Raw genomic sequence first — 13,905 nt, forward strand, 5'->3', positions numbered from 1 at the left:
AAAGATGCACTGTAAAGCTATATTAATTCTATTATCTTGTTTATTAGGTATAAAAATAACAAATCAAATGTCACAGTTTGACTGGTAATTCATTAGTCTTCCTCAAAGTAGTAGAATTAGTATAAATGAACTATTACATTATAGGAGCTGACTTACATCTGTTCTTGTCAGTTTTAAAACACTGTGATGCCTGCTGGTTTATATGAGATCAATCGGGAAAACAAATAACCAGGGGTGGGTAAGATAACTCATTATTATCGTGTTAATGAATTAACGCCAACAATTATTTTGTCGCACATTAACGCAGTTTGTTATTATTATTATTTTGAAAGCCTCAGTCTCGCTAGCGATTGATAGAGATCAGTGATCTTGTTACAGTGCTCTTCGATACGCCTTTGCTAGAAGGAGAAGTTAGGAGAAGGAGAAGTTGTTGATTTGACCTCGATTCCCTGCGAGTGCATGAGTAGCAAAGAGCAAACAGCTTCTAAAACAGCGTGTGGAGAGATACCAAAATGAATGCTCAAAGCAAAATAAACCGTGGATGACTTTTTTTCGTATTATCACTGAATCGGAGTCCGATTTTGATGCAAGTGATCTGGAGATGTAGAAAGAAAACAAAAGTGAGGTACCGGCGTCAGCTAATCAGTCCCCAGCTGATCGTGGTACTGAACACATTAGTGTAGCTGCTGCACCTATGCAATTTCTGGCTGTCGAGTTGTACCTCCCGTGCAGCCGCTGCTGCTGTAAACTGCAAACTGGCGCCGACAGCAGGAACAACAGACGTTTTATATTGATTTATGTGTGAAATCATTGCTTTGTGTGCTTTTCAGTAAACTCAGTTGTTTGAAAAAAAATATTAGCCCTCAAAGAGTTGCTACTGAGCACAGACGGTTTATGCTGTTCCCTGATAAAAGAAAATGTTTCTGCTGGTATCTGTTCAGATAAAAAAGAAAATGGATTTAGAAATATTAAACTTGCTGTTGCTCGGAAGGTGCCTGTTATAATGTTATGATCATGGCTCTGGACTCTGAGGGTAACTTGTTTTTCTATAACAAACTAGATAAAATGTTAATGCCCTGGCACTGGCAAATAGCTTTGGTTTTATATTTGATTTAATTACATTAATGACTGCTACTATGTAAAGGGAATACTGCTGTTAAAAAGCTCCTTATTTGTGTAAAGTGTTTGAAAACCAAATACACGCAATACACTACTTTTGCGTTCATTATTGAATTTTGCGCATAACAAAGTTTTAATCATTGCCCAGCACTATACTTTTTTTAACCAAGATGTATCCTAAATGTTTGTTAATAAAGATATTACATTGTCAACAACCTAAAATCTAAAAATGACAAAAAAATATTTTTGATTTTCAACAAAGTACCATGTTTTGTCTTGTCTTACCTGAATATGTCCAGTAGTGTATAATATGTAAATCGGAATGGAAGCATTATTAAATAGTACCCCCATCCTAGCAGACCCTAAAAGAAAAGTGGAGAAGAGTGTTAATACTACAAATTGACATAGTGCTCAACTACAATAAATACTGATAACAAATATGAAACTCGATTTCCAGGTTAAGTCTCTGCTTTTTATAGAAACAGTAATATTTTAAAATAAATACAAATTTACAAATGGCCATACTTATACTTAATAATAAATGTGTATAGGGGTGTGATGATTCTTAAAACAGCAAGCAAGATAAATGTTGAATCTATCAACATTTATTTGCATATTGCGGTTTAAGTGAAATTTTTGTGATGGGAGTACTAGTTCATTTTTCAATTCAGTTTTATTTTGTATTCATTTTTTTATCAGAAAAGATTAAACTAAAAATCAAAATACAGTTTAATATGAAAAAAACACATTATAGCATAAAAAAATAAATCCACAGTAATTACTTCATTGAAGTATCAGCCTTTGATGAAAAGGTTGAAATAAAGAAATTGTGTCATTCTTTATATGCACTTATAACCAACACTACTTAATTGAAAAATATATTTTAGGAAAAATAATGGAAAAACAAACTTTCAACACCTTTGATGGATAAGTACGCAGACTAATTCAAGCCACTATGCAAATGACTTAAAACTCTTAAAATTTGCACCAAAATATCTTGATATTTGGAACAGTTGATTTTTTACTCTAAACAAATCTAAGTCTCTCCCAACTGCAGAGAAACAGTCCCACATCATGATTCTACAAAGCAAAGCACCATGCCTTATAACAGATCCTATAATCTTTTCTATTTAATAACTGCTGCTTTGAACCAATTATCTACCTTGGTTTTAGACTATTATAATAGATACAGTAGTTCCACTATTGTTTTGAAAGAATCAGTGCATCATCAAACACTGGCTTGGATGTTATTTTTGTTTAAAATGGCTTCTATTCGCAAACTTAATTCATGGCAGATAAGAAATGGTTATTGTGTAGGTGAAGACACAAATTTATGCATCTTCTTTGAAGGTTCCCATTGGCCTCTTGGTTGATTCCTTAATGTGCTTTTCACCTTGCCTATACTAATTTCTTAAAAGACATCCTGATTTTGCAGAGTCCATATTCCTTACACTTTTTAATGATGGTCTTTAGGGAAGTCCATGGTACCGTTCCACAGTAAGGTTTAAACATCTTTTGTTAGCTCCCTGTTGGACATACAGTAACTACACTAACCAAGAAACAAACTATTAGGAAAATCCTATGGGAACAGCTGATTTTATTTAGCTTTAACTACTAATGTCCAGTAAAGGCAAATTACCTTTATATATGACAAAGAATGTAAACAAATAGACAAACCTCAGAAAAATTGAGCTTATTTAGTTTATATTTCATTATTTATCCTAAAAATAATCATTTTTCACTTAAATCTCATTCATTAAAATGTGGAAAATATGACAGGAGTTGTCTAGATTTTACCCTTAACATCAACAAACAATGAAAAATTCATTAAGGGTCTTTTATCATTCCCTATATATGCAAATACACTGTAGTAAATGAACATCAGCAGAAACACATACTTACTCTGGGCTGGGGTCTTGATACAATGTAGCTATAAACTCTGTTGTCTGCAGTGTTAACTTGTAAGGGGCGGGAGGGAGGAGGACTAAATACAGTTGGTACTCCTTCTTGTTCATTTAGTCTGTCCTGTACAGCTGCCTAAAAACAGATTATGTACATTATTTTCTACAAAATGTTAATAAGTTAAAGGGAAAAAAGGTATTTGGCCACTGCTTTGCCTGCATGGCCCCCTATTGTTTTGAGGCACACTAGAGTTGGTAGTACTTACTTCCATTTGTCATTATGATGCAAATCAATCTCCATTGTGCTATACAAAAGGTATCACATTATGGTGTGTGTCATAACATTGCCACTACAGTCATTACCACATCTAGTTTATCTGTATACATTCTGTATACTAACTTTGATGCTCAACAGGTTAACATAAAAGATTATAGAGACAAGACCTAATGCAAACAATGATGAGATGTTGGAGTTCACTATCGAAGAGACTGTACAAGTTTAGTATACATGGACGTTCAGAAAGTCTATACTCTTAAAAATTAGTTTATTAAGTCACAACAGAAATGTGCTTTTGATGATCCATGTGAACAACAGATGGTTCTAGAATAAAGTGTTTCAAACAAGAAAAGTATTTTACTGCAATGCAAAACATCACGTGTAACACAAACGAAAAACTGCTCATGAATGCAAAAATTTCATAGTAGCTACAAAGTATAACTGTGAATAGGGCTGCACAATTATTCATAAACATAACTTCCGTTTTCACAGGAGCATAAATATGAAATGACACAGAGACCAAATTCCCTTATTCATTTATCAACATGGGAAAGATAAGAGAACTCACAAATAAAATGACTGGAAAGTGTGTGGACCTTCGTAAGTCACGGAATGACGATACAAAAAGTCTTAAAATGCCTATATGTACAGCTAAAGCTATAACAACATATAAACTAGAACAGTTGCCAACTTGCATGGAAAAGGAAGTTGATCAAGTGATACAGAGTGGCAGAGACCCTCGAAAGTTCAAGTTCAGAAAATCATAAAGTGCCAGAAATAAAGAATTGGTAAGATATCAAAGTCGCTGTGAAAAAGCAAGTCGAAGCCCACCATCTGAGTGTCATACAGAAGCGTATTAGGTACCGAGAAAAGAAAAAAAAAAAAGAATAGGGACACTGAAAAAAAAGGTTGAAATGTCCACTTTAGTAGTTTATTTTGTCACTTAAGCATAACGTTGTAAACTTAATCTTAAAATCAATGTTAAATTTACACAAGTTTCTCAGAACTCATCGTATCTAAAGTAGCATGTTAAATGTGGAGTATTGTATGTGTTCTTCTAAGTACTCTATGTTCATGAATCACTACGTGCTTCTTAAATGGGCTTTCTCTTACATGGATATGACACAGAATACATTACATTCATGATATTACAGCTCTCTAAACAATTTAAATACTAAGATGTACACTTTATCTCATTTTCATGATGAAATGAATCAAAGCATGTATTAAACTTGGAGGCACAGTGTCGCAGTGGTAGCGATGAGCTGGTGCCATGTCCAGAGATTGTTCCTGCCTCGTGCTGGGACATGCGTGATCCTCAATGAAATAATTTAATGCAGCAGTACTGCCTCTTTCAAATGAACTAACCCCTAACTCCTGTCCTTCCTTTTCTATTTCCACGTAACTAATCGCCACACGATATGCCCTATAATAAATGTCAAGTCATCTGTAAGCTTAGAATGCTTATTCATAAAAACATTTAAGGAACATTGAAATATCTTCGTAGTAAATGTTTCAATTATTTCATCCATCTATCCCATCCAGGGGCCCACCAGTCCCACCAAGCATACAGCGCAAGGCAGGAACACATTTAATTATTAACAGTATACATTATTTAAATGAAGTTAGAAATGTATCTGCATAATGTAACATACATACTTTAATGCATTTCATCTTAAAAATGATAAAGAGCTCCAAGAAGATATCTCTTGGAAATCAAAATTGACTTAGAAGGCAGTTATCATCTGTAAATATGCGCTCTCTTTTATTGAACTGAATTCCTTTACTGTTATTGTATGGTACGATGAGATTTAACATGCAAATCCCCCATAAACTTATTTTCATATAAAATGATAAACAACAACATGATAAAAACAATGAAAAATATACAATAATAAAGCATAAGTACAATATACACGTACATACAGTCAGATATTGCAAATGGCTCATAAAGTGGCTCAGGTTGTGAAATATTACAACTGTAATGTAAGTTTACAGTGAGGTAACTAATTCTAAGTAAAACCGTTCTACCGGGAGCACTTGATGGACTGATTGAGAGCATTTATAGCTCTTGGGATGAAGCTCTTTCTGAACCTTGAGGTTTGTACAGGAATGGTTCTAAAGCATTTGCCGAATGGAAGAAATTCAAATAGACTGTGTGCATGGCTGAGGAAGCGAGTGGTACAATGAGAGTAACAACACTACAGCAGCTATGGTATTTGGAATAGTTTGGCCATTCCGTGGACCATTATATTGTTACAGGTTGATTACAGTCAGATGCCTTAAATTTGAATGAATCAATCTAAAAAAAGGAATGGGAAACTATAGTGCAACAGTAGCACTTCTTTGATGCTGGGTGCCACCAGTTTGTAAAACTGAGTGGAAACTTGCGTACACACGTTAAGGTTGGTGTGAGAATGTGTACAGCTTTAATTCAAACTTAGTTTTTATACATCTTGAAGTGAATGTGGAAATGGACATATGCAACATTTATACATTAGGACCCTGGAGTTTGTTAACACTACTAGAATTTTGATTGGAACACTGTTCTAATGTAAGACATAAATAAAACTGAGTTTTCTGGCAACAAACACTCGAGATGGAATTGGTATAAAAAGAAGGATGGATACAAAAAAAGAGAACCTGAGCCCTACTGTCAAGTATGGTGGCAGTCCTGTGGGTCTGTTTTTACGTCCAAAAGCTCTAGGAACCTTGTTAGGGTGCATGGCATCATGGACTCCATAATATACAAAGATTTTACATGTAAATCTAGCTGCCTCTGCTAAGATACTAAAAGTGGGACATTTTTGGACCATCCAGCAGAACAACGATCATAAAAGATGTCCAACAAAAAAAATGGTTAATAGAACACAAAATCAAGAGTCTACCACAGCCCTCTCATGGAACCACTGAAAAACTGTGGGGTGAGTTGAACAGGAGAGTGCAGAAGAAAAGATCTAAGGCCCTGGATGATGTTGAGAGATTCAGAGAGATTGAGTGTGTGAAGATCTGCACTACAATGAATTAACTATTTTTAAGACAAATTTCCAAATTACGGTTTCCATGATGCATTTCTATGTTATTTTGTATTAATGAGGCTGCAGCCGAAGGTTGAAATAAAGAGTATGTTTTATTGCAATTAAGGTCCCAGTAGTGGACTGATTAGAGTTTTATAATCTTGAGTTGATCATGTTCAAATAATGTTATACTTAAGTTACCAATAAAACCACAGCAAACTTCCTGAACTGCTTGAACTGGTGGACCCCATTTAATAATAATAATTGATACTTAACTGATCCCTTGAGTTGTCATTTGAAAATGTTTTTTCTTCTGATCTTACCTGTACACTGCGTTATGGTGCATATATATATATATATATATATACACATATATATATATATATACATATATACATATATATACATATATATACATATATATGTGTGTATACATATATATATATACATATATATACATACATACATACATATACATACATATATATATATATATATATATATATATATATATATATATATTATATATACATATACACATATATATATATATATATATATATACACATATATATATATATATATATATCACATATATATATATATATATATATATATATATATATACACACACATATATATATATATATATATACACATATATATATATATATATATATATATATACACACATATATATATATATATATACATATAATATATTACATATATATCATTACAATATATATACATATTATATAATAAAATAATATATATATAATAATATATATATATAATATATATATATATATAATATATATATATATAAACATACAAAACACATATATATATACTAAAAATCCCAATTTTAATAATAATGTAAAAAAATAAAAAAAAAACTTTATAAAAAATAACATGATTTAATTAATTTTTTTACTTTTATATATTTGCTATATATATATATATATATATATATATATATATATATATATACATATATACATACACACACACAATATATATACTAGAAAATACCGGCCCCTGGAATAGTTGTTAAAAAAGCAATGAAAGAAAAAAAACATTATGAAAAAAACTTAACATGATTGTCAATGTAATTGTTTTGTCACTGTTGTGAGTGATGAGTGTTGTTCATATTATATATATATATATATATATATATATATATATATATATATATATATATATATATATATATAAATACACGAATACCAACCATGGCGAGAATGTGTTAAAGAAGTTATGAAAGAAAGCAAACTTTTTAAAAAAATAACGTAAGATGATTGTTAATGTAATTGTTTTGTCATTGTTTAAGTGTTGCTGGCATATATATATATATATATATTATACTAATAAAAAGGCCTCACTCACTCACTGATCATCACTAATTCTCAACTTCCCGTGTGGTGGAAGGCTGAAATTTGGCAGGTTCTTTCCCTTACAGCTTCAAAAGTTAGGCGAGTTTCTTGAAATTCTACAATGGTCATAACTGGAAGCAGTTTTCTCCATTTACTGTAATGGAGATGAGCTTCAACGCCCCTGGGAGTTTGGTGACATCCGCCTCCACGTAATCACGCAGTACATGAAAACCAGGAAGACCTCAAAAGCGCTGGGAAAAAAACATGCATTATATAATTGAAGGCAGCGAAACAATAAGAAGCGGGTGACAACAACCATATTCATCGTTCTGCTCTTGGAACAAGCCATGTAAACCTACACTTAAATTAGTTCATAGACAGCGCTGGCGTTTAATTGGGGCCCGCCCAAAAAGGCCATCCATCGCGGCAATCAGCAAACGCAGGGAATATTCACGGTGAAGGACTGTGCTTAGGGAAAGGGAAAATGATGGTCAGGGTGGTTTGACACAAACTAAGCTGAAACTCGAGAGAAAGTTTTAAGTGCCAGGACTAAGGTAACATTAAATAAAGCTATGGACATGCAGAGATGGCACCAACACAGCTGGGAACCTTGATGCAAGTACCAGTGGCTCACGTGAACTGCGCAGTGCACAAATAAAAAGCAACATTCCAAAGGCTGAACAAAACCAAATTACACAATTGAAACGCAAAAAAAATGAAAGGTCTGATAAGCATATTCCCTAAATGCAGCTACTGGGGAAAAAAAGCACCGTTGGGAAAAAATCAATGTCCGCAAAAGGAAGACGGGGTAAAAAAAAATGCCCTGCAGTGTGTCAGGTCTCAGATAAAGAAGAAGGCGAGCTGTTTATTGATGCAGTAAGAAAGCAATCGATGAATGAAACCTGTTATCTTTAACGATTGACAAACGGAAAGTAACTTTAACACAACACATCCTACAAATCGAACCTGATTGAAAGAAATAATGATAATCAAATCCTTGATGACAGCAACACTCAGTAACACTCACAAAACAAATACTGATATTGACGGGCATGTTACGTTATTTTTAAAAAGTTCCTTTCTTTTCTACCTTTTTAACACACTACTTCTCCGGGTCGTCGGGTATTATATATGTATATATATATCCGCTCTACTCTGAATAATGGATACTTTTTGCATCAATGTTGTTTTTAAATAAACCCTACTCGGGGTATTCATTAGATGAACGGTAAAAAGTAAAGCGGGGAGGATGACTCATTGAGGCATGCAGGCTGGTCTTGCGTCAACTCTATCTGAATTTGCGATCACATTTGAAAAAAAGTATCTTTTCAAGTTCATTTAGTCCTATGTGTCAAACTCAAGGGCCAGGCCACATCCGACCGCGTAAATTATATCCGGGCCCCGAGATCATTTTATATACTGTATTATTGATTAAAGCCGGATATAGGAGCGGTAACACAATAAACTACAGATCCCAATGCAGCGCTTTAGCTGCCTTGCGGCACACGGCTTACTAGAGTTATTGCGCACTGAGTTTGCAGGGCGCTTTGGTGACTTTTAAGAACAAAAAATCGTCTACATGCGGCTCGACCTTTTGCATGTTGGTAGCACATATCTGTTGAGAAGCTCTTCTCAGTGATAAGACTAACAAACAGCACACAGAATTGCCTACTGATGGAAACCCCAATCCATCCTGAGAATCTCCACAACACAGAACCTCCACCAAAAGAAAGCGAACTTGTGGCCAAAAAGATGCCAGGCGTCCAGCTCTAAAATGACATATGAGCAAAGACAACTGAATGATTTGATTTGTTATTGCGTAGGCGAGTCAACCGTTTTAACAAACAGCGTATTGCACTGATACGAAATAGCTGTGTGTGTATATATGTAGATATGTATGTATATGTATATATATCTTTATATATGTGTGTATGTATGTATATGTGTGTATATATGTTTTGTATATATGTAGATATATATATGTATATATAATATATATATATATATATATATGTTTATGTGTGTGTGTGTATATATATACTAGCAGAAATACCCAAGGGAGATAGTGTGTTAAAGAAGTTATGAAAAAAAAGCAAACATTTTTAAAAATAACATTAAGATGATTGTTAATGTAATTGTTTATGTATATTGATATATATATATATATATATACACATATATATATATATATACACATATACACACATACATATACATATATATACATACTGTATATACACACACATATATATACATACCACTGTATATACAACATATACATATCTACATATATACTGTATATACACATATATATACAAATCTACATATATATATATATATATATATATATATATATAGGGGTGGGACTCGATTAAAAAATTAATCCAATTAATTAGAGGCTGTGTAAAATTAATCTTGATTAATCGTATGTAATCCTTTGCGTAAATTTGCCCCAAATCGCAAATGTTTTTTTTTTTTATTTAAAAGCGGTTTTAGTGGGCGACAGAATCAAATAATAGACATGGACATGAATATTGTAAACTGAAGCTGTTTTAATTTCTGAAAAAAAAGCTTTAAACTGCATTTGAATTCAAAACAGAAACAAAAATATCATCCCTGGTTAAAATTGGGCAGACTTAAAAATAAAGTGGTAGTTTAAGTACTTTAAGTACATTTTCAGAATAGTATTGTCTTTAAATAATAATAACCAAAATTTCACCATAAAGTGCAGTTTTCTTCTTAAAAAATAAGTCAGAAACATAAAAGGTAATTTGACCAGCTTACTCTTTAAACTCTGAGTAACATTAGCCAAAATTATTTTGTACATTAGGCTAAAACAGTGTGATCATTGAACATTTTGTAATTAGATGTATTTAGAATTACTAGCGGTCACGGAAGTCCAATGATCCCCAGTAAGAGCCACAAAGTCCGCTTTCTGTAATGCATCTAATTTTGCTTGCTTTTCAGTGTGCACAAAACCATGCTTTTATCAAGGCTTACTCGGAAGTCGAAATGATCAGTCGTAGGAGCGCTTTATTCCGACTCTAACATTTTTGTAGCTGTGATGTGTGCATCAGTGTAATGGATGTACCAGGAAATCATGCATTGACAAAAGTTCCGTTTGCTTGGAATTGAAAGTGTGATTAAATCGTTATTTTTAACAGCGTTATGGAGTACATGCATCGAAGCTTCTCAGCTGTGCTTGTGCTAAGAAAGGGAAAATTTTAAAAATAGCGTAACATGATTCTCGTTAACCTAATATTTTTCATCGTCCCAAACCAAGGAGATCGAAGGTAAAATGAATCGGGTAGCGTACATAGTCAGTACATCCCTCTCGGAATCGAACCTCGAATGTCGGCGTTAGAGCGAAGACTCTACAATTGCGCAGCGTGTGGCTTGTCTATGCTAAAGTATGTATTGTAGATCGGGTATATATATACATTTATATATATACCCGTGTATCAGTGGAGAAGTAGAAGTTATGAAAAGAAAAGGGAACATTTTAAAAATAACGTAACATGATTGTCAATATACAGTAATTGTTTTGTGAGTGTTATTGAATGTTGCTGTCATCAAGGATTTGATTATCATTATTTCTTTCAATCAGGCTCGTATTTGTAGGATGTGTTCAAGTTACATTCCGTGTTTGTCAATCGTTGTAAAGATAAGAGGTTTCATTCATCGATTAGTTCCTTACTGCATCAATAAACAGCTCGTCTTCCTTTTTATCTGTGATGTGACAAACTGCATGCACGGGTTTTTTTTTTACACTGTCTTCCTTTAGCAGGACATTCACTTTTTCCACCGTGTGCTTTGTTTCCAGTAGCTGCACTTATGAATATGATTCTATGTATAAGGCGCTTCATATTTTTTGCTGCCTTCTCAATTGTGTAATTCGGTTTTGTTCAGCACTCTTTGGAACTGTTGCTTTTTGTCTGTGCACTCGTCAGTTCCGTGAGCAGCTTGGTGTTCTTGCATCGAAGGTTCCCAGCTGTACTGGTGCCATCTCGTGTAATGTCAGCTAAGACCCGGCACTTAAAACTTTCTCTCGCAGTTTCAATGAGTTTGTGCCAAACACCACCCTGACCATCTCATCTTCCTCTGCATAAGCACAGTCCTTCACCGTGAATATTTACCGGCAGTGTTTGTATTGGATTGCCTGATGGGCGGACCTTATATGGGCAGGCACTAAATTACAAGCGCTAGTGGCAGCCTATGAACTTAATTTAATATAAACTTACGGTTCACGCCGTGCTTTGTTTCCGCAGTAGCTGTACTTATGAATATGCTTGTATGCATCATTTGCTTCATAATGTTTTTCTGCCTTCTCAATTGTGAAATGGCGTTTTGTGCTGATCGCTGTTTGGAGTTCTTCCTTGTGCTCTACGTACTTACGTGGGAGCGTGATGATGTCACGAAACTCCGCCCCGCGCCATCTCAACTCAAGACTCCATTACATTATATGGGAAAAATAGCTTCCAGTTATGACCCTTATCGTAGAATTTGAAATGAAACCTGCCCAACTTTTGTAAGTAAGCTGTAAGGAATAAGCCTGCCAAATTTCAGCCTTCTACCTACACGGGAAGTTGGAGAATTAGTGATGAGTCAGTGAGTGAGTGAGCTTTGCCTTTTTAGTATATACACATATATATATATATATATATATATATATATACATATACATATATACACACACATATATACATACATACACATATATACATACATACATACACATATATATATATATATATATACGCACACACATATATAAACATATATATACATATACATACATATCTACATATATACACACACAGCTATTTCAGATCAGTGCAATACGCTGCTTGTTAAAACGGATAACTCCGCTCTTACGTTGCAAGTCTGCGTGGATATTATGAACTATCGTATTTGTTCAAGTTCTATTTAAATTTTAAATAGAAGGAATTTTTATTTAGTCGACAGAAATATCTTTGGTAGGAATGGTAAAAACAGACAGGAATATTATTAATGAATAAATCAACTCAAACCTTAAATAACTTAAAAGAACAAACATTCAAATTTCTTTACTCTTATGTAAATTTATATAAAAATAAACTTAGATTTTAAATATCCCAAAGATTTTGCTCTCCATAAAATATATCCTTTCAAAATTATACAAATTCAAATATGAACATGCTGCATAACAAAACCTGGAAATATAAATAAAATGTGTTCCTTTCAGCAATAACAAATCAAATCATTAGTTGTCTTTGCTCATATGTCATTTTAGAGCTGGACGCCTGGCATCTTTTTTGGCAACAGGTTCGTTTCTGTTTGGTGTGAGGTTCTGTGTTGTGGAGATTCTCAGGATGGATTGCAGGTGCTCATCAGTGAGGCGACTCCTGTGTGCTGTTTTGTTAGTCTTTATCACTGAGAAGAGCTTCTCACACAGATATGTGCTACCAAACATGCACAAGGTTCGAGCGCATGTAGACGGACTTTTTGTTCTTCAAAGTCACCAAGCGCCGCAAACTCAGTGCGCTCGGTTTATCAGCAAAGTGCGTATTTGGGAACACCGTAGTGACGACTTGGTTTAACATTACTTGGCAACAGGGAAAGTTGCACTGGTGCATTTGTGTCTCCCATAAAAGCAACTTCACTTGAAATCACTTTGTGATTGTGCGGGTAAAAGCGTCCGCTGAAGTGTCAGATTCTTATTTAATTCTTCTGCTTTCTGTATCTTCTGCATTGCATTCAGGTCTTTCAGCCTCACTGATGAGCACCTGCAATCCATCCTGAGAATCTCCACAACACAGAACTCCCTGATGTTTTGTCTCATAGTGCCGTCTTAGATTAAATTCTGTAATTACAGCCACATTAGCTCCACAAATGAGACACACGGGTTCAGTAAACATATACTCAGCCTCCCATCGGTTTTTAAAGGCTCTATTTTCAGAATCAACTTTTCTCTTCAGCATCGTGTGAGCTAGCTTCCAGCAATAACTTGCAGCATCATAAGCTAGACTTGATTAGCGCGGTAAGTGTTGGCAAGGCAGCTGAAGCGCTGCATTATGGGATCTGTAGTTTATTGTGTTACCAGCGCTTCATATACCGGGCCATTAATAACAATAATACAGTATATAAAATGATCTCGGGCTGGATATAATTACGCGCCGGGCGGATGTATGCCCTTGAGTTTGACACATATGGACTAAATAGAACTTGAAAAGATA

General features: G+C 34.1%; 1 protein-coding gene across 1 annotated transcript in view; it reads right to left on the reverse strand.

Annotated features, from left to right (window-relative positions):
• faf2 (Fas associated factor family member 2) overlaps positions 1–13,905 on the reverse strand; it is a 67,664-nt gene that overhangs the window by 25,604 nt on the left and 28,155 nt on the right. The window contains exons 3-4 of the mRNA XM_039774135.1: positions 3,022–3,156; positions 1,405–1,481 (exon numbers count right to left, since the gene is read on the reverse strand). Of these exons, the coding sequence (XP_039630069.1) occupies positions 1,405–1,481; positions 3,022–3,156 (212 nt within the window). The remainder of the gene's footprint in view (positions 1–1,404; positions 1,482–3,021; positions 3,157–13,905) is intronic.

Source organism: Polypterus senegalus, chromosome 13 (genome assembly GCF_016835505.1).
Source record: "Polypterus senegalus isolate Bchr_013 chromosome 13, ASM1683550v1, whole genome shotgun sequence".
Lineage (NCBI taxonomy): Eukaryota > Metazoa > Chordata > Cladistia > Polypteriformes > Polypteridae > Polypterus > Polypterus senegalus.